Below are 25,265 nucleotides of genomic sequence, written 5' to 3'. Positions count from 1 at the left end.
AATATTGGAAGTGATGCTGGAGTCCTACATGATCCTGGTCTCATTGGACGGTTTCTCGCCTCTTATTCATGCATAGGACCCACTGCCCATGTGACTCTGTCCTCTATATCCCTACTGGCTGAATGAGACAATGGCTCGCACCATGTTTTCCCTGCAGTCCAGATCATGTTCTGTACCCACATCCTCCTTCCCTAAGGATTTTTTCTTTTCTTTTTTTTTTTTTTTTTTTACTCTCCCCTGTCTTTCCTCAGAGATTCAGCCTGAAATTCATGTCTTTGATGTCCTCAACATGTCCTCTATTGTTTGCAATTGATGAATAATTAGAACCTGCAGCACCAGATGGAATCCGGCTTGACTTTAGCCTCACTGCAGCCCAGGCCGAGCGAACACTGCTGATGGCCTCAGAAGCAGATGCTCTTAAGTATTAGTCTCTGTTTTGTGACATTAACTTTTCTTAGTGGATTCAATGGAGGCAACCTAGTTCTTGTTAGAAACGAGCAACCTCACCCAGCGACATAAGGCCTGCAGGAGATAGATGCCTAATGGCCTGAATGAAGAAATAATGCCTGTTATTCTGAAAGAGCAGGTCCTGAAGAAAGATACGCAAAACCAGCAGCTAAAGGAGGCCACGCAGGTGCCCCGGAAACAAACGTGGCCTAGAAATCACCTCCGCTGAAGGTGCTGGAGGATCCTGAGAATACTGGGTACATACTCAGCGTTATGCCCCAAATCCAGTCCTGGATTGAGCTGAGGAAATACAGGATCCTGGCCCTGGAGCATAGGAACTACATTACCCAGAAGGCCGGGCGTGGAATGACAGCAGGCTGAGCCAATGGGGGTTCAGAAAAGACGTTTCCGCTTGGCCACTTCTGTAGGGCGGGACCGGTAGGCCTCCTGGCGGGGTTTTGTCTTCTCTCAGTTTTATTCTCAGGCGGTCAGGAGTTCCTGGTCGCAGAGTCCCCTGGAGAAGGCAGGAGCGTGGTGTTCCCCGCCTCACAGCCAACGGTGGGAGCCTGCAGGGGTGCACACAGCTCCCATGTGGGATTGAAGCTCAGAGTCGCCACCGGGGACCGGAACGGGGCCGGGCAGGGACCGCCATTACCGCGGCCGCCTCTTCTCCCGCTGCTCCCGCCCCGCTCAGCCCACAGATTGCAATGGCGGCGCCCGTGCTGCATTGCAGGTCTGAGGTGAGTGCGTGTCCCTTCGGGTCCTCATCGCCTCCACACACCCAACGGGACAGCTTGGGTGCGGGCCCCTGTCAGGTCCTGCAGCTCAGTCCCGCGTGGAGGACCCTGAGGAAGGAAGAGGGGAGAGAGGAGTGTTGTGAGTTCTGAGGACACAGGAAATGCAGGGCAGAGAGGACAGGGGTGACTTGTGTCTGAAATTCCCCTGAGGGTGTGGGCTGGGAGTATTGAATCCAAGGTCAGAGATGGGCAGGGAGGATTTCAGAGCCGCCTGCCCTGCTCTCCCCAGGCTGTGGGGTCCACCAGGAATCAGGCTGTGCTAGATCCTTCTGAAACCTCTCAAGCACTCTCTGGATGCCATATGCCAAAGTCATGGGTGAGTCCAGAGAGGTCCTGTGCTGTGAAGCAGGAAGGGGGCAGAGCTGAGGCAGTGAACCTGGGTCTGAAGTTGTGATGAGGTCAGACATTACACAGTGGTGTGCACACCTGGAGGAAGTGTGCGCTGATGGTTCCAGGGACCTGGTGTGAGGACTATAGCGTGAAGCATAAGCTCAGGTTTGACTTTGCCTCGGAGGCTTGATCTGGGAAACTGCAGTGGTATTGCTTGGCAGGAAGGCTGGGGCCCTGCAGGCATTATCCTGAGCTTCCATGATGTTTCTCTACTCTCCCCCTTCCCAGCCCATGTGTTGTGCTGAGGGCAGTCACAGTGACTAATGGGACTTTGAGGAGAGAACAGCTACCATTGGCATTAGGGCCTGGTGTCCACACTAACCGGGTGCCCTGGAGGAGGTTGAGGGTGAGGAAGATGTGTAAGGAGTAGGATTGCTAGTTCTCAAAATTTCAACTATGGTTTCAATTATCTCCATTCTGACAGGTTGGCGTGACCTTTGAGGACATTGCCCTGTACTTCTCCAGGGAGGAATGGAGCCTCCTTGATGAGGGTCAGAGACAGCTGTACCTGAATGTGATGCTGGAGAACTTTGAACTTGTATCCTCCCTGGGTAAGACCCTCACTCTGGCTGGGTCCGGGACTTGGCTTTGCATTTCCCCAGACCCCTTCACCTCTAGGGGGCGCTCTGTCCTCACCTGTGGACTGAACACGGTGCTGGATTTGTCCAGTTTTCTCAGTAGTTGTTGAGGTTGGCAGGGTGGGTTTGTTTGCACTGCTCCCTTCTATCCCTTTAGTCACCACACCTGCTGTAGTGAACTTTTAGGGAAGGGTTTGTGGTTTGAGTGTGTCAGGGGGCCTAATGGATTCCACCTTGACTAGTGAGTGAAAGCATTTTTTTAATATTCCTGATGGTCATTTGTACGTATTTTTTTTTGAAAATTGTCTCTACATCCCTAGTCCTAATTTTAACAATATTTTTTGGCTAAAGAGTCTTTTGAATGCCTTTTCCAGTTTATATATTAAGGTACATGGCTTTTTGCATTTGCCTAGTTGTTCTTCCCAAATATTGCATTCTTGTTTTATTTACAAATTCCATGTTTTGCACAACTCTGCATTCAGGAAGTCTCGTGTGGCTGTTTTTCAGGCAGGCTCAGATGTTGCTTACCTGTGTTTATGGATAAAGTATTTTTAAGGAATATATTTAGAGTTTTTTTTCAGTAAAACCATAGTGTTCTTCATAGCCTTCATTATAGTGTTAACATGACATGACCTTCCTTCTATATCTGGCTATTAGCTTATTTATTTATTTATTTATTTATTTATTTATTTATTTATTTTTTAATCTTCACCCGAGTATATTTTGCTATTGAGTTTTAGAGAGAGTGGGTAAGAGGAAAAGACAGAGAGAAATATAGATGTGGAGAGAAACAGGTCGGTTGGTTGCCTCCTGCACAGGCCCTGATGACCAGGGTTGGTCAGGGAGGAGCCTGCAGCCAAGGTACATGCTGGGGACCTGCATCAATCCTGGAACCCTAAGGTCCTCAGGCTGACGCTTTATCCACTGAGGCTAACTGGCCAGGGCTGATAGTTGCTTTACTTAGCTGATCTGAGCCAAATCCACAATATCTTCCATAAGCTCATCTGATTCGCAGTGTATCGTCTCCCATCCTCCTGGAGATTGCCTTTTCATTTCATTGTGTTAATGGCTATTGTGCGGAGAAGTAGCTCTTCCCTTTGTTGTAGCCCAGACTGTTGCTTTTACTTTTTTGCCTGGTGTTTGGTATCACATCCCAAAAATCATGTCCAAAGCACATCTCCAAAGTGTTTTCTCTGGGTTGTCCTGAAGGATTTTTAGGTATTAAGAGAAGGACTGTAATGCTTTCATGCAGTCTGAGTTAATTTTTATCAGTGGTGTCTAGATTTGTTGTTCTACATGTAAATATCCATTTTCTCAGCACCATTCATTGAAGAAACTATCCTTTCCTACTTAACATGTCTTCTGGTTTAGATCTGTGGTCGGCAAACTGCGGCATGCGAGCCACACGCGGCTCTTTGGCCCCTTGAGTGTGGCTCTTCCACAAAATACCACGGCCTGGGCGAGTCTAATTTGAAGAAGTGGCGTTAGAAGAAGTTTAAGTTTAAAAAATGTGACTCTCTAAAGAAATTTGAATCGTTGTACTGTTGGTATTTGGCTCTGTTGACTAATGAGTTTGCCGACCACTGGTTTAGGTCAAAGATTACCTGGACCTGTGTGCCTGAGTTTATTCCTGTGTTTATGTTCTTTTCTATTGGCGTGTGTTACATCGTGTATTTCAGTAACACGGTATTCGGTGGCTTTGGCTTTGTAATAGACTGAAGGCAGGAAGTGTGATGCCACCAGGTCCGTTGTTGCTCAAGGTTACTTTTGCTATTTGAGGTCTCTTGAGGTTTCAGACATTGGCATTCTCATCCAGATTGCATTTAATGTGGAGATTGCTTTGGGTAGTAGGGACATTTTAAAGATATTCCATTTTGAAATCCAAGACCTGGGGATGTCTTGCCCTGGCCATTTTGGCTCAATGGATAGAGTGACAGCCTGCAGACTGAAGGGTCCCGGGTTCGATTCTGGTCAGGGACATATGCCCGGGTCGCGGGCTGGATTCCCAGTGTGGGTGGGGCGTGCGAGAGGCAGCCGATCTGTGATTCTCTTTCATCATTGATGTTTCTATCTCTCGCTCTCCCTTCCTCTCTAAAATCAATAATAAAAAAAAACAAAACACGGGATGTCTTTCCACTTTTTTGTATTTTCTTCCATTTCTTTCATCACTGTGTTCTAGTGTTCAGTGTACAGATCTTTCACCTTTGTGGTTGAATTTATTTCTCAGTATTTTTTTTTAATGCTGTTGTAAGCTTGTCTACTTCATTTGTTTTTTAAAAAACATGTTTTTGTTCATTTCTCAGAGAGAGAGAAATGGAGAGGGAGAGAGTGAAACATCCAGTTCAGATACAACAGTCAGCTGCCTCCTACAAACCCCGTACTGGGAATCTTGCCTACAACCCGGGCATATGCCCTGACCGGGAATGGAACTGGAGTCCTCACAGTTCATGGGAAGATGCTCAACCAACCAAACCATACGGGCCAGGGCCTTTCTTCATTTCTTTATCAAAGAACTCATTGTTAGTGTTTAGAAATGGAACTGATGTTTGTATGTTGATATTTTATCCTGGAACTTTTCTGAATTTGTTTTTCAATTTAATATTTATGTATTGCTTTTAGAGTGAGAGAGAAACATTACTGTGCTCTCCCACCATCTCTGTATCATTGGCTGCCCCCCACTTGTACCCTGATGGAAAATCAAACCCACCACCTTGGCGGATCAGATCCACACTCTCCCAAACTGAGCCACCCAGCTAGGGCTCTGAATTTTTAAAATTAATTTTCTAAGTTTATAATGAGTTCTTTACAGTTGATTTTAGAGAGAGGAAGGAAGAAGGATAGAGAGATAGAAACATCAAGGATGAGAGAGAATCATTGATTAGCTGCCTGCTGTATGCCCCCTACTGGAGATTGAGCCCACTACTGGCATGTGCCCTGACCCAGAGTTGAACTGTGACCTCCTGGTTCATAGGTTGACACTTGTGCTTACTTTCCCTCCCTTCCTTCCTTCCTTCCTTCCTTCCTTCCTTCCTTCCTTCCTTCCTTCCTTCCTTCCTTCCTCATCGTTTTAGTTTCCATTTCAAAGAGCATTACAAATTTGACCACCAATTGCATTCTTCAAATTTAAATTTAAATTCTCTTATTCTACTTTTCTGAAGAAAATCTGCTCTTAAAGGGTATAAAATTATACTGAACAGGACTTCATTGGGTAAATGAAAATAGTTTATTTTGTTTTTTTAAATATATCTTATTGGTTTTTACAGAGAGGAAGGGAGAGTGATAGTTAGAAACATCAATGAGAGAGAAACATCCATCAGCTGCCTCTTGCACAACCCCTATCGGGGATTGAGCCCGCAACCAAGGTACATGCCCTTGACCGGAATCAAACCCAGGACCTTTTAGTCCACAGCCTGACGCTCTACCCACAGAGTCAAACCAGCTAGGGTGAAAATCGTTTTGTTTTAATGTTACATGCAACAAACAATATTTCAAGGAAAACTATTCTAAATATAATAATATTACATGCAATAAAAATTAATATTTCAAGAAAAAAAGGATTTTAAATGTAATAATATTACCAAAACTGTACTAACATAGTATAATATCACAAAGGTTATAGGAAAGATTAACAATCTGCAAATAACAGGATTACTTCTATTATATTCTAAAACTAGAGGCCTGGCGCATGAATTCGTGCACGGGTACGGTCCCTAGGCCTGGCCTGTGATTAGGGCCATCTTCCCCGGCTGCCCTCAGGCCGGCCCCGGCCCCCGCCACCACCCACCCCCGGTTCCCCGTTTGCCATTAGGCGATCGGAGCCTTCCGTCTGTGGGGAGGGACCAAGAGGTCAGCCATTCCGCCCGCTCCCTGGCCCTGCCCCCCACCCCAGTTCCCCATTTGCCATTGGGCGATCAGAGCCTGCCGGCCGGGGAAAGAGACCAAGTGGTGGTCAGTGTGCCTCGTAGTGACTGGCCATCCGAGGCTTGCCTGCACCTCGGGCCGGCCCTGGGCGGCTGGGGGGCCGAGGGGACTGGGGGACTCCAGAGGCAGGTGCGTGGAGCGGCCAGGCCCGCCTCAGGGAGGGCCCAGCCTTGGCGCGTGCCTGCTGCCCTGGCGGGGCTGAGGGGATTGGGCACCACCATCTTGTGACTGTGGGTGCCGCCATCTTTGAGGGTGTGGCAGTCCATTAGCATATCCCCTCCTTATTTGCTGTGGGCACTGCCATCTTTGGGACGGTGTGAGGGTCCATTAGCATATTATGCTTTTATTATATAGGTTGTGTTTTTCCTCTGGCTCTATTTTGACTCATCAGTTTATGTTGTTCATTATATTCCACAAATGAGTGAGGTCATGTGATATTTACCGTTCTCCAACTGGCTTATTTCACTTAGCATAATGCTCTCCAGGTGCATCCATGCTATTGCAATGGTACAAGTTCCATCTTTTTTACCGCAGCGTAGTATTCCATTGGATAAATGTACCACAGTTTTTTAATCCACTCATCTGCTGGTGGGCATTTGAGCTGTTTCCAAATCTTAGCTATTGTAATTGTGCTGCTATGAACATAGGGGTGCATATATCCTTTCTGATTGGTGTTTCTGATTTCTTGGGATATATTGCTAGAAGTGGGATTACTAGTTCCATTTTTAATTTTTTGAGGAAACTTCATACTGTTCTCCACAATGGTTGCAGGAGTCTGCATGCCCACCAGCAGTGCACGAGGGTTCCTTTTTCTCCACATCCTCACCAGCACTTGTCGTTTGTTGATTTGTTGATGACTGGTATTCTGACAGGTGTGAGATAGAACCTCATTGCTTTGATTTGCATCTCTCGGATGATTAGTGACTTTGAGCATGTTTTCATATGTCTCTTGGCCTTCTGTAGGTCCTCTTTTGAAAAGTGTCTATTTTTGCCTACAGACACACTTTATTTAGGTCCTTTGCCTACAGACTGATTACCCCCTAAGCAGTCATCCTCAGGTGTGACAAGAGTTTTTTTTTCAACAGGGTGGGGCAGTTGCTACTGCCTGGATGCTAATTGTTAGTTTTAATCTCTCAAGTGGCCTCAGGGCAAGGTGTTTTCCAATAGGGCAGAGGTTCTCAACCTGTGGGTCGAGACCCCTTTGGGGGTCGAACGACCCTTTCACAGGGGTCGCCTAAGACATACTGCATATCAGATGTTTACATTACGATTCATAACAGCAAAATTACAGTTATGAAGTAGCAACGAAAATAATTTTATGGTTGGGGGTCACCACAACATGAGGAACTGTATTAAAGGGTCGCGGCATTAGGAAGGTTGAGAACCACTGCAATAGTGTGTATCACCTATCTTCCCCCCCTGGTAAGAAGGCAGATATCCATGTGGGAAAGATGTCCTCCGCTGTGAGGGAATGACTCAGCCCAGGAAACTTAGGGTGTCTGCCTTCTGAGCTCTATCTCCCCCCAAGCCTCCCGTCCTGGCTTCTGCCCTCGCAGCTCCAGTCTACTTCATCCTTCCTTTGCTGGAGCACCAGGTAGGTGGCTCCACAGGGAATTTTGTGCGCTGGCCCTTTAAGAGGGTGCTGAAGTTTCCAGCCATCTCTCCCTGGCAGGTAACACCCCACTGCTTTTCACAGCCAGATGTTTATGTGGGGTACCCTCCTCCGTTCTGGGGCATGCTGCTAGGTGGCCCAGCTTAGGAATTAGATCCCAGAGTTCTCAGTGGCAGCCCCCACAGCTGAGGCCCCTCTCCAGGACTTCGGTTGCTGTCTGTAGTTGCCTGGCCAGCCCTTTCGCCCCTCCGCCCCACCTACCAGTCTCTATGGGGTCTCCACCTTCAGTCTTCAGGTGTCAGGGTTCTTTCTTGCGAGTTTTCTGTTGCTTATTCACGTAGTTTTTCTGTATTTTAGTTGTAATTTCAGTTTGTTCCTGGGAGCGTGTACATGCAGCATCCAGTTGCTCTGCTGCATTTTTAATCCTCCTGCTTGTGTTTCTAGTTTTCTGAGGTGCAAGGTTGGGTTGTTTATTTGAGCTCTTTCTTTCCTAATGTAGGAATCTGTCACTCTAAAATTTCCTCTCAGAATTGCAGTTCCTGCATTTTATATATAAGCTTTGGTAGATTGTGCTTGTATTCACTTTGCCTCTATATATTTTTTGAGTTCTCTTCTCTGTTTTTTTTCTTTCACCCACTCATTCTTCAGGACTGTGTTCAATTTGAACATACTTGTGAATTTTCCAGCTTTATTGAAACTAAAACTGATTTCTAGTTTCATCATTGGGACTAGATAAGGTACTTGATGTGATTTCTTCTCAGGGTTTGAGACTATTTTGTGACCTAACATATGATCTACTTAGAGAATGTTTCATGTGCGCTTGACAAGAATACATCTCCTGCTGCACTTGGATGGGATGTTCTGTATATACTTTTTAGTTCTGTTTTCTCTAGAGTCTAGTCAGACTTCAATTATTGTTACTGCTTTTGTATGGGATGTCTACCTATTATTGAAGGGGCGTTGTTCTGTTGTATTGCAAATCAGTGAGCTAGACAAGATGCCTTAATGAGCCAATTAATTAGGAGTCATCTTTATTGCTCGTAGGTTCAGAGCAGATTACCTCTGTCAAATTCTGAACACCCAAAAGAGAAAGCATTCTCTTTTTGTATCTTCTCAAGTCCTTGTGTAAGTTATTTTTACAGACAGTTTGTAACCTTGAGTACATATCATATCTATACAGACACCTGGCATTAGTATCAGCATATCAGCCCCTTATGTTAGATGGCTAGCTTGCAAGGTCAGACAGTTTATCTTTTCTATTATTCAAGCTAAAAAACAAAGTTATATTTTATAGAATAAGAGACTATCTAAGAATAACAGCGTAGTTCAAACAGCAGTTTTAAACAGCAGTTTTCCAAAGGAGGGACCACCATGCTTCAGTTCAATTTGCATACTAATATTGGGGGGTTTTTTTCTGCCTTCAGGTGTTCTGTTAGGTGTGTAATATACTTAGTTGCTCTGTTGTTGAGTGCATAATACTTGAAATTGTTACCCTGTTGATGAATTGACTGATTTGTTATTTTATGATGACCTTTGTTTCTTGTAACAGTTTTTGAGGAGATTTCTTTTCTCGGGTACAATTTTCACAACTCCTGCCCAGTTTTGGTTTCATTTGCATGGAATATTTTTTGCAAGTTTTTTCCCTTGCCTGTTTGAGTTCAAAGAGGTATAGTGTCTCTTGTAGGCAGCCTATATTGCAAGCATGTCAAACTCAGAGGCTAACATGGGCAAATAAACAAGGTTTAAGTTTATGTGGGCCACAAAAAAACAAAAGCTACAATTTTCATAGAAATGAAGGTCTATTTCAATATAGACATGCTGAATCCAAAGGACTGAATAAATGAGTAATCGTTAACAAAATAATAGAATATTTTAATAAAAATTGATAATTTTTCTTGAACATTAACTTATCAGACTGAGTAACTGCACAAATTATTAAGTGTAACACAACTAAACCTATTTTTCTTGTTCTCTGAAAGAGAAATATTTCCTGTTGCACACACCAAACAAGTCAGTACAAGACTAATGATGTGGCCATCGGCTGCTAAAATATTTGCTGCTAGTATTAGTGTAGAGAAATGGTGCACCTGCACGTAAGATGTGTAAGGGAAATGAATGTGTTATATTGTAAATCAGCGAGCTTTACAGAAGATACCTTAGTGAGCCAGTTAATTTGGAGTCTTTTATTACACTAGCGGGCCCAGACTGCTTCTGAAGACTGAGCAAAGCAACATGGAGAAAGTTCTCCCTTAAAACCCGCCCCCAGTCCCTTTATCTCCCAAATATGGAGTTTTCGGATCTTTGCAAGTTTTCAGAGTCCCACGTATGCTTATTAATATGTTGCAGGAAGCCTGTAACCCTGAGTACGACACAGTTCTATTCAGATAACTAAAACACCTGGCATGAGAGTATGGGAATATAAGTCCCTAGCCTACAAGGTCAGACAGCTAAGTTTATCTAATTCCCTATTATTCAAGTAAGCTAAAAAGCATATGTTTACAGAAACTAATAAGCAGAGTTAATTCACAGAATAAGGGACTTTCTAAGAATAGCAGAGTTGACTCACAGAACAAGGGACCATCTAAAATAGCAGAGAATTTCAAACAGCAGTTTTACAAAATAGAGATTACTATGTTTCAAATGCAACACGATTATAGTAATCAGTCATTAGCCAACATTGTAGTTTGTTATTAATAATTATCTATAACAGGATGCTATAAAAATTAAGTTACGAAATTTTGTTATTAAAACGTTTCTTACATACCATTATATTGGCTGGGCCAAAAAAATAAAAATTCATTGTGGGCCAAGAGTTTGACATGCTGTATTGCGACTGCTTTCTGTTTTGTTTTTTTTATGTCTTCAGTGACTCTGTATTTTGAATGAAGAATTTGTTTAAGGAGCAACTATTGCCACTTCTTCACTGGTTTCTGGCTCTTTTGTAGTTCCTGTGTCTTCCTGTCTTATGGTCGTCCTTTGTGATTTGATGACTTTGTATAATGATTTGACCCCTTTCTCTTTTGTATATCTATTACATAGTGTTTGCTTGTGATTTCCAAGAGACTTTCATAAAGCAAGTTATACCCTTTGCAGTCTATTTTTTTTTAAATATATTTTATTGATTTTTTACAGAGAGGAATAGAGAGTTAGAAACATCGATGAGAGGGAAACATCGATCAGCTGCCTCCTGCAACACCCCCTACTGGGGATGTGCACGCAACCAAGGTACATGACCTTGACCGGAATCGAACCTGGGACCCTTCAGTCCACAGGCTGATGCTCTATCCACTGAGCCAAACCGGTTTCGGCGGCAGTCTATTTTATCTTATAACATCTTCAATTGCATATAAAACTTCTGCCCTTGGACTCTTCACCGCACACTCCTTTATAGCATTTTGATGTCACAATTCAAATCTTTTTATGTTGTATATGTATTAAGGTACACAATGTCAACTTTGTTATTTTTTCTAGTTTTAATTTTTTTTAAAATTATATTTTTTATTGATTTTTTTACAGAGAGGAAGGGAGAGGGATAGAGAGTTAGAAACATCAATGAGAGAGAAACATCGATCAGTTGCCTCCTGCACACCCCCTACTGGGGATGTGCCCGCAACCAAGGTACATGACCTTGACCGGAATCGAACCTGGGACCCTTCAGTCCACAGGCTGATGCTCTATCCACTGAGCCAAACCGGTTTCGGCGGCAGTCTATTTTATCTTATAACATCTTCAATTGCATATAAAACTTCTGCCCTTGGACTCTTCACCGCACACTCCTTTATAGCATTTTGATGTCACAATTCAAATCTTTTTATGTTGTATATGTATTAAGGTACACAATGTCAACTTTGTTATTTTTTCTAGTTTTAATTTTTTTTTAAATTATATTTTTTATTGATTTTTTTACAGAGAGGAAGGGAGAGGGATAGAGAGTTAGAAACATCAATGAGAGAGAAACATCGATCAGTTGCCTCCTGCACACCCCCTACTGGGGATGTGCCCGCAACCAAGGTACATGCCCTTGACCGGAATCGAACCTGGGACCTTTCAGTCCGCAGGCCAATGCTCTATCCACTGAGCCAAACCGATTAGGGCACTAGTTTTAATTTTTAACCTTTAAAAGAGAGTTATATAATGTACATTCCATCAATGCAGTGTTACTGTATTGTGAATTTGATTCTGTTCTCAACCTTTATCAGTGAGATTTATAGTTTCCTATGTATTAAGTTTCTACTTAGTACTTTCTTTTCATCTTGAAGAACTTTTCTTAGCGTGTCTAAAAAGTCAGGTTGAGTGGCAATGAACTTCCTTAGCACTTTTGTTTCTTGGAAAGTACTTTATTTCTGAAGAACATGTTTTTTGGATACAGTATTGATGGTTTTCATTGAAAGTTTTGAGTACATCATTTTTTATTTTCTCATAGTGTGCAATGTTTCTTCAGAGGAATCTACTGATATTCTTACTCAGTCGTTCCCCTGTGTGAGAGAAATTCCAGTTTACTTTTTTTCACAATTCTGTTTGCCCTTTGATTTTTGACACTGGCATGATAACATGTCTTGCTGAATTCCAGTTTGCATAGAATCTGTGCTGGGACATGTAAGAATGCATGCACTTGATTATTCACATCAGTTTTCAAATTATGGGAGTCTGTAGCTTATTTTTTTTATTTTTGTGGTTACAAAGTTTTATGTGATATAAGCCCCTTTGGAAGTGTCAGAGTCCACACTCTGTACAGGGGGATATGAGGGACTGGCTCAGGGCAGCATGGCCCAAAAGGAGGAAGATTGTCCCATGGGGAAAGGAGGCATCCCTAATGCATTGCACAGGCTTGAGGGGGGTAAACCCCCACATGAGGGGAGGAGGAAGCAGAGGTGGCTCGGGAGGGTCACACAGAAGAATACTATAAAGTTAGAACCTCGGAACCTTGGAGTTCAAGACCTGTAGACCTTTAAAATCTTACATTTGAATTTTAGAACTGCAATGTCTAGAATCTTAAGATTTAGAATAATGGATTCTTGGACCCTTAACTAAAATCCTAGAAAGGCAGAATGCAACATAGAGCCTAAAGGTGTCCAACATTAGAAATTATTAGAACTTTGGTATCTAGTTAATTACAACTAACTGTAGAGTCTTATACCTTCGATGCTGAGGACCCAGAATCTTGGACCAATAGAATCTAGAGTGCCTTGGAATACAGAACTGAACATTAGAATCTTAGATTTTAATAACCTAGGACCTTGGAACATATGATCTTGAATCTTAGACACAGAGAATCTAGGTTCTTAGACTAAATCTTAGAACATCACATCTGAGAACATTAGACTTTAGAGCCTCCATCTGTAGATTCTTAGAACTTTTGAATTGCAGAATCTAGAATCTTAGATCTTTAGGATCCAGAATCTCATAACAAGAGCTTCAAGGATCATAAAGCCTTAGAAACTCTAATTGACCATCATTAGAATCTTACAGTTTGAAAGGATAAAATCTTGAAGCCTTAGTCAGCCAGGGAATTTATACTCTAAAAGGCTTAGAACATCAAATTTTAGAACATTAGGCCTTAAAACCTCCATATCTAGAATTATAGAATCCAGAGTCTTATACCCTAAGGAAAATGAAATCTAGCATCATTGAGTCTTAGTTCCTATGCCTAGAATAATAGAATTTTAGAACCCCAAAACTTACAGATTTTATCAAGAATCTTAAAAGCAGGAAAATCTAGTACCATAGAATCTCAGAACTTTCAAATATAGACCTTAGAGCTTCCATGTCTAGAACCTAGCACTTTAAAATTAGATAATTTGGAATTTCAGATCCTTAGAACCTAAGACTCATAACATCTTTGAAACCTAGAACCTAGGCTCTTTAAACCTTAGAATCCAAAATCTTGGAATGTTAGACTTAGGAGGACCCTTAGGGATTGCAGTCCAACTCCTCCCTAAAAACTCCTCCCCACACGGGGACACTAAGATGTGGAAAGGGAGAGGATTGTGTGAGATGGAAGTGGAATTGGTAGGAAGAGAGAGCTGCAGTTGGGAGTAAGGTCTGGAATGGGAACGTAGGTGGCAGTGCCTAGCTTGGGTCCTGAGAGGAAGTCCCAAGCAGAGGGTTGTCTCAGACTCCATCCTCCTGCCCTGGTGGTGCTGGGGAGCCCCTGTCAACAGGTAGGGTGGGGCGAGGGGCTGTAGAAGGGCAGAGGACATAGCGCCCAGCAGGATGGACCTCAGCCGCAGTGAGACAGCTACAGGAATCCTAAGGATCAGACTGGGTTGGGGGGTCAGCTCCTCCAGCAGCTCCAAGTGGTTCAGCATGACTCCCACCCTCATCCATGTTGACATAGAGGATTTCATTAGGCTCCTGGGCAGGTGGCAGGGTGTTCAGTGTGTTCTCCAGATCTTCCCATAGCTGTGAAAAACTTGGCCGGTCCTGGGGGTTTAGCTCCCAGCACTGGGACATCAGGGCATAGAGTCCATCCAGACAGTCCACAGGCTGCTTCAGGCGGTTTCCTTGATGCAGGTAGTCGTAAATCTCACTGTTCTCCACTCCTGGATATGGGGTTTGGCCCCGAGTGCCAATTTCTCATATTGTCACCCCGAAGGACCACACATCGCTCTTGCTGGTGTAGACGCGGTCAGCCAGGCTCTCGATGGCGATCCACTTGACTGGCATCTTGGCAGTATGTCCCTGGCAGTAGTAGTCTCCATCGTAGATCTTCTTGGAGAGCCCAAAGTCCGCCACACACACAGACATGCTCTCATTCAGCATGCAGTTCCTGGCAGCCAGGTCCCGATGTATGAATCTCTTGGCACTCAAATACTCCATGCCACTGGCAATGTCTGCCATAAACTTCACCAGCATCTGAGTGGGCAGGAACACTGGCTGGTCCCCGAGTCAAGAATAGAGAGGGCCCTAACCGGTTTGGCTCAGTGGATAGAGCGTCGGCCTGCAGACTGAAGGGTCCCAGGTTCGATTCCGGTCAGGGGCATGTACCTGGGTTGCGGGCACATCCCCAGTAGGGGGCGTGCAGGAGGCAGCTGATCGATGTCTCTCTCTCATCGTTGTTTCTAACTCTCTATGCCTCTCTCTTCCTCTCTGTAAAAAATCAATAAAAATATATTAAAAAAAAAAAAAAGAATAGAGAGGGAAGCTGTGTAGATCTCCATGTTTCATGAAAGGTAAGATGACTACAGGTGCAGGGAAGCCATCTAGTTCGGAACCCTGGAAACAGACGCCAATGAGCCTCATGACATTTGGGTGGTCAAATTCTTTCATGCCGACAGCTTCACTCAGGAAATCTTCCAGCTCCAACCTTGTGCAGATGGCAATCTTTATTGTCTTCACAGCCACCTTGAGGGTGGAGTCATCCTGGTTGAGCTGGCCCTCCATCACAGCTGCAAACTCTCCTTCTCCCAGGGTCTTCCCCAGGGCCACCTTATGCTGGTCCACCATCACATCCCGCAGATTCTCCTTCAGCTCTTCGCTGATTCCCAGGCTGTTCAAGGTGGCTTCAGTGGTCCGGCGACTGTAGGACTTGCGAACGCGATACCTGACCACCAGCTCGCCTCTCTCCACTGTTGGTTCAAACTCCTCTCCATAGCGGGTCTCCTTCTTCTGCCCGTGGATGAGGAACAGGGCCAAGATGAAGACACAGGCAGCAGCCACAACTGCTCCCAGCAGTACATACCACCAGGGCCATGAAAGGAGGGGGCTGGAGGTTCACTCACTGGGCGCCAAGGCTCTAGGGGCACAGGGAGGCTCCAGGGTCCATCCCCAGAGGCGGTGTAGGCTGCCACACACACTATCAGGTTGGGCACAGTCCTGTCCTCCCGCAGCTCCAGAGTCACCTCTTGCTTTAGTCCTACGTCCATTAGCACCTCAGGAGTGTCCTGGCCTCGATAGGCCAGCCGGTACCCTAACAGAGTGCCCTGCAGGGGTGCCATTGGCTCCTGCCAATGCACGATGGCTTGGGTCCCATTCCATATGGCGGTAACGTTCTTAGGGGGTCCCAGAGGCACTCCCTCAGGCGTCTCCACGGGAAGCCAGTGGGTCTAGGGCAGAGGTGAGCAAACTTTTTGACTCGAGGGCCACAATGGGTTCTTAAACTGGACTGGAGGGCCGGAACAAAAGCATGGATGGAGTGTTTGTGTGAACTAATATAAATTCAAAGTAAAGGAGCGGAGGGGAGAGCAAGAGAACTGGATAGAACAGCCGGATCCGGCCCGCGGGCCGTAGTTTGCCCACGGCTGGTCTAGGGTGAGGGGCCCTGGCTACTGGCACATGCCACCCTGATGTGATAAGGACTGTGAGGACAGAGGCTGTCCAGCTGTAGTTGGTGAGGAGGGACAGATACTTGCATGGTGAGGGGCTCCTCCGGGGGATCTGGCTCTCCCAGCCTGATGCTTACCCCGTCATCTGACAGCACAGCATGCAGGGTGCAGTGGGTGAGGGGATAGATGCCGCTCAGGCCTGGTGTCCAAACCACCTCCAGCTTTGTGGGCAGACTGGAAACCAAGTGGAGGTCATGGGGCTGCTGGGGAAGCACTGTGATGATGGCCATGCGGGATGTGGTGACCCCCTTGGCATTATGGACTTCACAGGAGAAAGAAGACGTCTTGTTCAGGCCTGGAACACAAAGTATGTGCTGGGGGGCGGGGGGTGTGGCCCGTGGCCAGAGCCAGGGGGACAGCATCCTGGAGCCAGAGCAGGTCCACGGGGTCTGGGGGACCCTGGGCTCGGCAGCTCAGGTTGAAGGGGGTGTTGGCAGTAACAGTCCTGTCCTCAGGCTCCTCCAAGAAGTAGGGCAGGCCCTCCAGTCCAATGTAGCCGGGCTGGGACACAAAGGTCCTTCCTCCCAGGACCACTGCACACTGGTACCATCCCACATCCGAGAGCTGCAGGGACAAGATCCTGAGTTTGCTGACCACTTTCCAGTCATCCTGTTCATCTTCGCCCAGGGGCACCTGGATCTGGGTGCTGTCTGCCAGCTGTAGGGTCTGTCTATCCCTAAGCCAGGTCACCTCAGGGGGCTCCCCATGAACCAGAAGCTCACACTGAAGGGTCCCCGTGAGTTCCTGGGCACCAGTGATGTTCCCTGGGCTCCTCACAAAGGGGTCCTCCTGAGCCTGTGAGCCGTTGGGGGCCATGCACCCCCAGCAGCACAGAGCCAACCACCAGGCCAGTGGGACCCTGCCCATCCTCGGGGCACCGCGCGATCTCTGCCAAACTTTCCTCAGAAGTTGCTGGGCACACGGAGGGGGAGAGGGCAGGGCCGGGTTGTCCCTGGCCCTCCCCCCAGCTCCGGGCTCCCCGGCTTTGGCTCTGTCCACCTGGCACAAGAAGGGCTCCTCTCCGCTCTGCTCCACTCCACTCCATGGCCGCCTTCCCTGCTCCCTGGTCTTCTTCTCCCTCCCAGACTTCCGAACCCTTCCCCCTCCCCCCCCCCCCCCGCCTCTGGCTCCCCCTGCTTCCACCCACCGGGCTGGGAGCCGAGGGGGCCACTGGGATTTCGAGGGGTTAACTTCGGAGAGGAGAGGACCAGCCCTGTCTTAAAGGGACCCTGGAGGGAGGCTGAGGAGGGGAAGGAGCCCTAGTGGCTTCACCCCTAAGCCTGGGCCAGAGAGGCAGGGAGGCTGTGTGTTTCTCTACCCAGCTCAGGGCCTGTCGCCCTGGGCTCTCTTTTTTTTTTTTTAATATTTTATTGATTTTTTACAGAGAGGAAGGAAGAGTGATAGATAGTCAGAAACATCGATGAGAGAGAAACATCGACCAGCTGCCTCCTGCACACCTCCCACTGGGGATGTGCCCGCAACCAAGCCACATGCCCCTGACCGGAATCGAACCCGGGACCCCCCAGTCCGCAGGCCGACGCTCCATCCACTGAGCCAAACCCGTTTTGGCATCCCTGGGCTCTCTTGATGTCCCGTAAACACTCCTTCAGAACTCCACTCCTGGCTCAGCCCCTGCGATGCCCCCTCCCTGGTCTCCACCCCCAGCCCAACCAGTCAGGCACTCCTCTCACCTCTTTTTTTTTTTTTAAATAAAAATTTTACTCCTCTTTTCTCCCTTTTCTGTCTCTTCTTCCTTCCAGGACCAACATCTTTAGTTTTTCCTGGGATTCCCATAATGCAAATATAGATTATCTTGATGGTGTTACTTAATTCAACTTGCTGTATTCTTTAAATTCATTTTTCTCCTTTTTCTCTCCATCTGGATGATTTCAAGTGACCTGTCGTGGACATCACATATTCTTTATGTCTGCTTTTGATGCTCTTTATTGCATTTTTCATTGGATTGGTCAACTCCAACATTTTCCTGTTTCATTCTTTTTTTATGACTTCTGTCTATCCGATATTCTCCTTTTGTTCTGTGTTGATGTCTTCATTATGTTGATTCTTTTTGTGTTCTCTTATAGCTCACAAATATTTTTAAAGGATTCTTTATCAGGCTGTATGTAGATCTCCAATTATTTTATATTAGTAAAAAATTATTATGTTGTCTTGATGTTATCCTTGTTTTTAGTCCGGTGTTGATGTCTACACATTTGATGAAGCAGTTATTCCTTTCAACTCTAGGACCAATTCTAGCTCAAGAAATACACTCATTGGCATATGGAATCAAGGGTTGTTGACTGGGTGGGGTGTTGTTTCAGGTTTGAGAAAGTCCCAGTAGCCTAGTTTCTTCAAAGCCCCATGAGCTGAGGTCAGAATAACAAAGATTGTATAGGTCCAGGGTTGATTTGGCAGCAATTTTTTTTTTTTTTTAATGACAACTGATGGTTTTACTGTCTTTGGTTACAAATACTGTTGGGGACATATTGATTTTTATTGCATTGCTGGGTGAAGTTGTTGCCAAAGGGATTTCTTTTGGAATTCATGCTGACAAACTTTTTGGGGTCCTCTGATTGTGTAGATATGGGGAATTCATAGATGTTGCAGGGGCTCCTGTGATTCCTAAAAACACAAATTTCCAATGTTTTTCACAGAGCAGGCCACAAAGTTAACATTTGTGCAAGTGCAATGGTTGATAGAGAAAATTCTGACACTTGGGTTTGACCCTAGCCATCTGTAAGTATGTTTGATAACCCATTGTTCCATTGGCCTTTTTTTTGCTCCACTGAGTTAGTTCCTTTCTGTCTTAATTTCACTCTTTTAAAAAAAATCCTCATTTGTGTATATTATTCACTATTGCTTTTCAGAGGAATTAGAAGGTAATAAGGGAGATAGAGAGGGAGACAGAGAGAGAAACATTGATGGGAAAGAGACACATTGACTGGTTGCCTTGAGTATGTGTCCTGACGGGTGCTGGCAGCTTATCACAACCCAGATTTATGACTTTGATGAGGAATCCAACCCTCGACCCTTTGCTGTGCAGACCATCACTCCAACCACTGAACCAGCCAGGGTTTAATTCCCCTTGTAGTGGTTTTTGTTCATGTCTGGCTGTGTACTTATACTGGGAGTGGAAAGTATTCTTGTATTTCCCATTCTGCCATCTTGGTGATGTCACTCACATAGATTTTTTCCTGTATGTCTTCTATGCTTTGTTGTTCTACCAAAGTGCTGGCCATATATCTCTTTGGTTTTTCCTTTTGGATTTATATGATCTGAATTCCCATGCTGACTCACCTGTGTTTTAGATGGGAAGAATCATTTGTGCATCACAGCGGAAAGATGACTTAGTGAATGACACAGTGGACCCACACGCAGTCTTGCCTTGGTGAAGGGCTGTTGGGGAGGTTTTGACCCTGTTAATGTCATAACTATGAACTCATTTTGTTCAATAGTGTTTTATTATCACTGCCCATTCCTCACCCAGTTCTACTTCTCCTTGCTTATTGTTGGTACTTTGAAAACTACTCAGTTCTAACAGTGATCATTTCTAATTGGATTCCCAGCCCACAGATAACCTTAACTTCTCTAGACTTTGCAACTCTACCTCTTTCACAGGTCTCTCTTTACTGCACTCCAACATTGGTCCATGCCTGCAGAGCCTTAGAGTGCACATGTGTTATTATACTGATGTTGAACATCAGGTGCTCTAACACAATTGATTTTTATGGGTTTGAGCACATTCAAATTATTCTACACAGACTCAAGTCACCAGCATGAAAGGCCCTAAAGGAAGCCATTTGAGGAGGAACAATGAGCAGACCCTTCCTCTCTTCTTTGTGTCCCATCCTGTGCTTCTGTCCCTCCCTTGCTGAGATTTTCACCATTGACTGACTTTTGGGACCAAATCCTATATAATAAAAGCATAATATGCTAACTGTCTGGTCGACTGGTCAGCCGTTCAACCAGTAAAAGCATAATATGCTAACGATATGCTAAGGCTGCTCAACACCTTGCTATGATATGCACTGACCACCCAGTTGATTGGTCAACCAGTTCCTATGACGTGCACTGACCACCAGGAGGCAGATGCTCTGACTGGTAAGTTAGCTTGCTGCTGGTGTCCAGCCAATCGGGACTGAGTGAGACGGGCCGGACACGCCCTGGAGCCCTTTCACGGTTCCTCCCTGGCTGGCCAACCTCCTGTATCTCTCCTCGGCCCCAATCATGCACCGGTCCCCCCTGGCCTTCGCCCTCTCGCAATGCAGGACCCCTTGGGGGATGTTGTAGAGCCGGTTTTGACCCGATCCTGCAGGCCAGGCCGAGGGACCCACTGGTACACGAATTCGTGCACTGGACCTCTAGTACTGTATAAAACACATTTTCTCAGAGTCAACATCACTTGTCTTGAAAATCATTCTTTGGAATTATCTAGTCATGACAGATAAACATTTGTGGTGAGGATATTCTGTTTTCATAAGGTCAATATGTACCTCACCAGCCTTTCCTTTTGTTCAGGTTGCTGCTGTGGAGCAGAGAATGTGGAGGCACCGACTGAACAGAATGTTCCTGTAAGAGTGTCACAGACAAGGAATCCCAAGTTAGCCTTGTGTTCCCAGAAGAGCCACAATGAGAGTTGTGGACTAGTTCTGGGAAACATTTTCCAATTGACTGAGTTGCAGGGAACACAACATGGACAGATACTGTTGGGGAGTGGGACATGTGCAAAACAGTTCTTTTTCAGAGAAAAATTTCACCAGCAGCATGTGGGACAGAAGACTTTCATTAGAGATGTAGACAGGATCTCACTTACAAATGGCTGCCATTTCAACGTGTCCCAGAATCATTTTACCTGGGGGAAGCTTGGGCAGGGCATCCTTACTGGGTCAGGACATGTCCACCAAGAGACTACGCAGACCAGGGAAAGGCCAAATGATAGTTTAAAGTGTGGGGTGACATTTCAAAGGAGAAAAGATTATTACATCAGAAAAGAGTGTGAAGAAGACATTGGCTGCAACAACACGTTTATTCAAGACAAGGGTGTCCATGCTGGAAGTGGGTGTTTTGTTTGCTGTGAATATGGAAAATATTTTACCAAGTGTTCTAGCTTTCATTATCAGAGACTTCACACAGGAGAAAGGTCTTATGAGTGCAGTAAATTTGTGAAATCTTTTACTAGTAGCAATCATCTTCATTATCATCAGACTGTTCACACTGTAGAAAAGCCTTATAAATGCACTGAATGTGGGAAATCTTTTACCACTAGCAGTAACCTTCGTTGTCATCAGAGGGTTCACAATGGAGAAAAGCCTTATCAATGCAGTGAGTGTGGGAAAGCTTTTACCACAATGCAAAGCCTTTGTCATCATCAAAGACTTCACACTGGAGAACGGCCTTATGAGTGCAGAGAATGTGGGAAATCTTTTATTACTAGCAGTAACCTTCATTGTCATCAGAGAGTTCACACAGGAGAAAAGCCTTATAAATGCAGTGAATGTGGGAAAGCTTTTACCAGGATGCAAAACCTTTGTCGTCATCAGAGACTTCACACTGGAGAAAGGCCTTATGAGTGCAGTGAGTGTGGGAAATCTTTTACCACTAGCACTGCCTTTTGTTGTCATCAGAGAATTCATACTGGAGAAAGCCATTATCAGTGTAGTGAATGTGGGAAATCTTTTACCACTAGCAGTAACCTTCATTGTCATCAGAGAGTTCACACTGGAGAAAAGCCTTATAAATGCAGTGAATGTGGGAAAGCTTTTACCAATAGCACTGATTTTTGTCGTCATCAGAGATTTCATACTGGAGAAAGACCTTATCAGTGCAATGAATGTGGGAAATCTTTTACCGATAGCAGTAACCTTCATTGTCATCAGAGGGTTCACACTGGGGAAAAGCCTTATAAATGCAGTGAATGTGAGAAAGCTTTTACTAGTAGCACTAAACTTTGTCGTCATCAGAGAGTGCACACTGGAGAAAGGCCTTATCATTGCAGTGAATGTGGGAAATCTTTTATCACAAGTACTGACCTTCGTTGTCATCAGAGAGTTCACACTGGAGAAAGGCCTTATCAGTGCAGTGAATGTGGGAAATCTTTTACCAGTAGCAGTACACTTCGTAATCATCAACGTTCTCACACTGGAGAAAGGCCTTATCATTGTAGGGAATGTGGGAAATCTTTTGTCACTAGCACTCAACTTCATTGTCATCAGAGCGTTCACAGTGGAGAAAGGCCTTATCAGTGCAGTGAATGTGGGAAGTCTTTCACCAGGTCAGATAGTCTCCATGATCACCAGAGAGTTCACACTGGAGAACGGCCTTATGAGTGCAGTGAATGTGGAAAATCTTTTATCACTAGCAGTAACCTTCATTGTCATCAGAGAGTTCACACAGGAGAAAAGCCTTATAAATGTAGTGTATGTGGGAAAGCTTTTACCAGGATGCAAAACCTTTGTCGTCATCAGAGACTTCACACTGGAGAAAGGCCTTATGAGTGCAGTGAGTGTGGAAAATCTTTTACCACTAGCACTGCCTTTTGTTGTCATCAGAGAATTCATACTGGAGAAAGCCGTTATCAGTGCAGTGAATGTGGGAAATCTTTTACCACTAGCAGTAACCTTCGTTGTCATCAGAGAGTTCACACTGGAGAAAAGCCTTATAAATGCAGTGAATGTGGGAAAGCTTTTACCAATAGCACTGATTTTTGTCGTCATCAGAGATTTCATACTGGAGAAAGACCTTATCAGTGCAATGAATGTGGGAAATCTTTTACCGATAGCAGTAACCTTCATTGTCATCAGAGGGTTCACACTGGGGAAAAGCCTTATAAATGCAGTGAATGTGAGAAAGCTTTTACTAGTAGCACTAAACTTTGTCGTCATCAGAGAGTGCACACTGGAGAAAGGCCTTATCATTGCAGTGAATGTGGGAAATCTTTTATCACAAGTACTGACCTTCGTTGTCATCAGAGAGTTCACACTGGAGAAAGGCCTTATCAGTGCAGTGAATGTGGGAAATCTTTTACCAGTAGCAGTACACTTCGTAATCATCAACGTTCTCACACTGGAGAAAGGCCTTATCATTGTAGGGAATGTGGGAAATCTTTTATCACTAGCACTCAACTTCGTTGTCATCAGAGAGTTCACAGTGGAGAAGGGCCTTATCAGTGCAGTGAATGTGGGAAATCTTTAATTACTAGCACTCACCCTAATTGTAATCAGAGAATTCACACTGGAGAAAGGCCTTATAAATGCAGTGAATGTGGGAAGTCTTTCACCAGGTCAGATAGTCTCCATGATCACCAGAGAGTTCACACTGGAGAAAGGCCTTATGAATGCAGTGAATGTAGGAAATCTTTTACCCGTAGAAATGGCCTCCGTGAACATCAGAGAGTTCACACTGGAGAAAAGCCTTATAAGTGCAGGGAATGTGGTAAATCTTTTTCCAGTAGGGGTGGCCTTCGTAATCATCAGAGAGTTCACTCTGGATAAAGGCCTTATGTGTGCAATTAATGTGAGGAATCTTTCAGCGAATGGTCTATATTTGTTTTGCACATATGAATTAACGTGAAAAATTTCTTACATGTGTAGAAAATGTAATTTTTTAGTTAGGTCTTAACAATATGGAAAAATTTGTGAAATCTCACTAATCTGAATTGAATCACATACATTTAAACACAAACATTATTGAAAGTTCCCATAAGTGTTATTGTTTTTGTTTGTTTATTATTCTGTAAGTGTATGTATCTATTTTGCACTTTTTAAAAAATGTTTTTATTTATTTCAGAGAGGAAGGGAGAGGCAAAGATAGAAACATCAATGATGAGAGAGAATCACTTATTGGCTGCCTCTTTTTTTTTTTTCCTTTTTTACAGAGAGGAAGGGAGAGGGATAGAGAGCTAGAAACATCGATGAGAGAGAAACATCGATCAGCTGCCTCCTGCACTCCCCCCACTGGGGATGTGCCTGCAACCGAGGTACATGCTCTTGACTGGAATCGAACCTGGGACTCTCTGAGTCCGCAAGCCGACGCTCTATCCACTGAGCCAAACCAGCCAGAGCTATTGGCTGCCTTTTAAACTTACCCTACATGGTATCATGCCCACAACCTGGGCATTTGCCCTTGATTGGAATCGAACCCTGGACCCTTCCATCTGAAAGCCGTAGTTCTATCCACTGAGTGAAACCAACTATGGCTATTTCATCTTAGATACCAAGACGTCTTGACAGATCTGTCACTGCAACTGTTGCTGAAGGTATTTCATCTGTACCACCCATAAGTTCCCCAAAGTTGGCATCAATCACCATACTCATGTGCGCTGGGAAGATAACTCTGTTGTCTGATTTGTTGGAGAAAATTGGGAATACCTGAGCCCTTAGGAGGTCTTCATTCTTTTCACTCTCATGAGTTGGCATGTAGCCCTCACTTAGTGTTGGCTCAGAAATAAAATATTGCAGAAAGACTGCCAGTTTTAGGGACATGCTTTCCCTAGAATGCCAGTGATGAATCTTTGAATGTGTAAGTCATCAATGCAAGAAACGCCAGTGTCACGTCTAAGTCTTTAATCGTGGATGTTCTATTTACTGAGTGGGGCAGTTTTTAAGGAGATCTGGGCTCTCCAGGCACTATGAGGTGCAAAACGTTTATAGGTCTCAAACATTCTTTGCCTTTGAGGGAATTGTCTGGTGCAGAAATTAGCTCAGCAGTTTTTGCCCAATTTACATTGCTGCTTGTATTTTCCTGGGAAACACTGTGGACTCTGTAGTCCTCATGTGAATATGGATGCTTTGAGACACAGAGATCACTGCAATGGTGTGTAGCTGTGACAACCTCAATTATGCCTGGGAGCAGCATGAATTTTTTTCTTGTTTCCAAGGAATGCCAATACATTTGAAGGGAATCTCTTGCCTGGGTCTTGCAGAGGGCCATGTGCCCTAATGCCTACAATTCCATGGGTGATGGTCACTGGTTTGAGGACCATCACAGTTAGGGGAAATCATTTCACTGCAGAACCACTGGCATAATTGGTGTTGGAGGGGACTGCAGCTCATTAGATGGAATATTCCTCATCTAAACATGCATCTAGGATTTTTTTTTTTTTTTTTTTTTTTTTTTTGCATAAAAGGCTACAGGATCAGTGTGTACACAGATCTGTGGACCTTCTGGCATGTTTATCTTCTGTGGACACAATCATTGT

At 44.8% G+C, this 25,265-nt stretch overlaps 2 protein-coding genes across 2 annotated transcripts; one reads left to right on the top strand and one right to left on the bottom strand.

Annotated features, from left to right (window-relative positions):
• Positions 1-875: 875 nt before the first annotated feature.
• Positions 876-24,574, top strand: LOC308236424 (uncharacterized protein). Its single transcript, XM_080646095.1, has 3 exons — positions 876-1,187; positions 2,059-2,185; positions 20,588-24,574. The coding sequence occupies exons 1-3, from the start codon at positions 1,155-1,157 to the stop codon at positions 23,557-23,559; spliced, it is 3,132 nt and encodes a 1,043-aa protein (XP_080502221.1). The 5' UTR covers positions 876-1,154; the 3' UTR covers positions 23,560-24,574.
• Positions 13,857-16,936, bottom strand: LOC308235561 (tyrosine-protein kinase receptor UFO-like; the record flags this gene model as incomplete). The annotated part of the gene is given in 8 exon segments (XM_080644480.1): positions 13,857-13,994; positions 13,998-14,321; positions 14,325-14,632; positions 14,870-15,439; positions 15,442-15,790; positions 15,980-16,000; positions 16,003-16,416; positions 16,418-16,936. Coding segments are annotated over 8 exon segments (2,643 nt in total).
• Positions 24,575-25,265: the final 691 nt, after the last annotated feature.

The sequence above is a fragment of the Plecotus auritus genome, assembly GCF_963455305.1.
Source record: "Plecotus auritus genome assembly, chromosome: 10".
Classification (NCBI taxonomy): domain Eukaryota; kingdom Metazoa; phylum Chordata; class Mammalia; order Chiroptera; family Vespertilionidae; genus Plecotus; species Plecotus auritus.
This window is presented reverse-complemented; position numbering and strand designations above follow the sequence as displayed.

What these genes read in the sequence shown, in the direction of transcription:
- LOC308236424 (XM_080646095.1), top strand. Translation starts at nt 1,155, where the DNA reads ATGGCGGCGCCCGTGCTGCATTGCAGGTCTGAG. An exon ending in TGCTGCATTGCAGGTCTGAG is followed by an intron (nt 1,188 to 2,058) that starts GTGAGTGCGTGT and finishes CCATTCTGACAG; the next exon opens with GTTGGCGTGACCTTTGAGGA. An exon ending in TGAACTTGTATCCTCCCTGG is followed by an intron (nt 2,186 to 20,587) that starts GTAAGACCCTCA and finishes CCTTTTGTTCAG; the next exon opens with GTTGCTGCTGTGGAGCAGAG.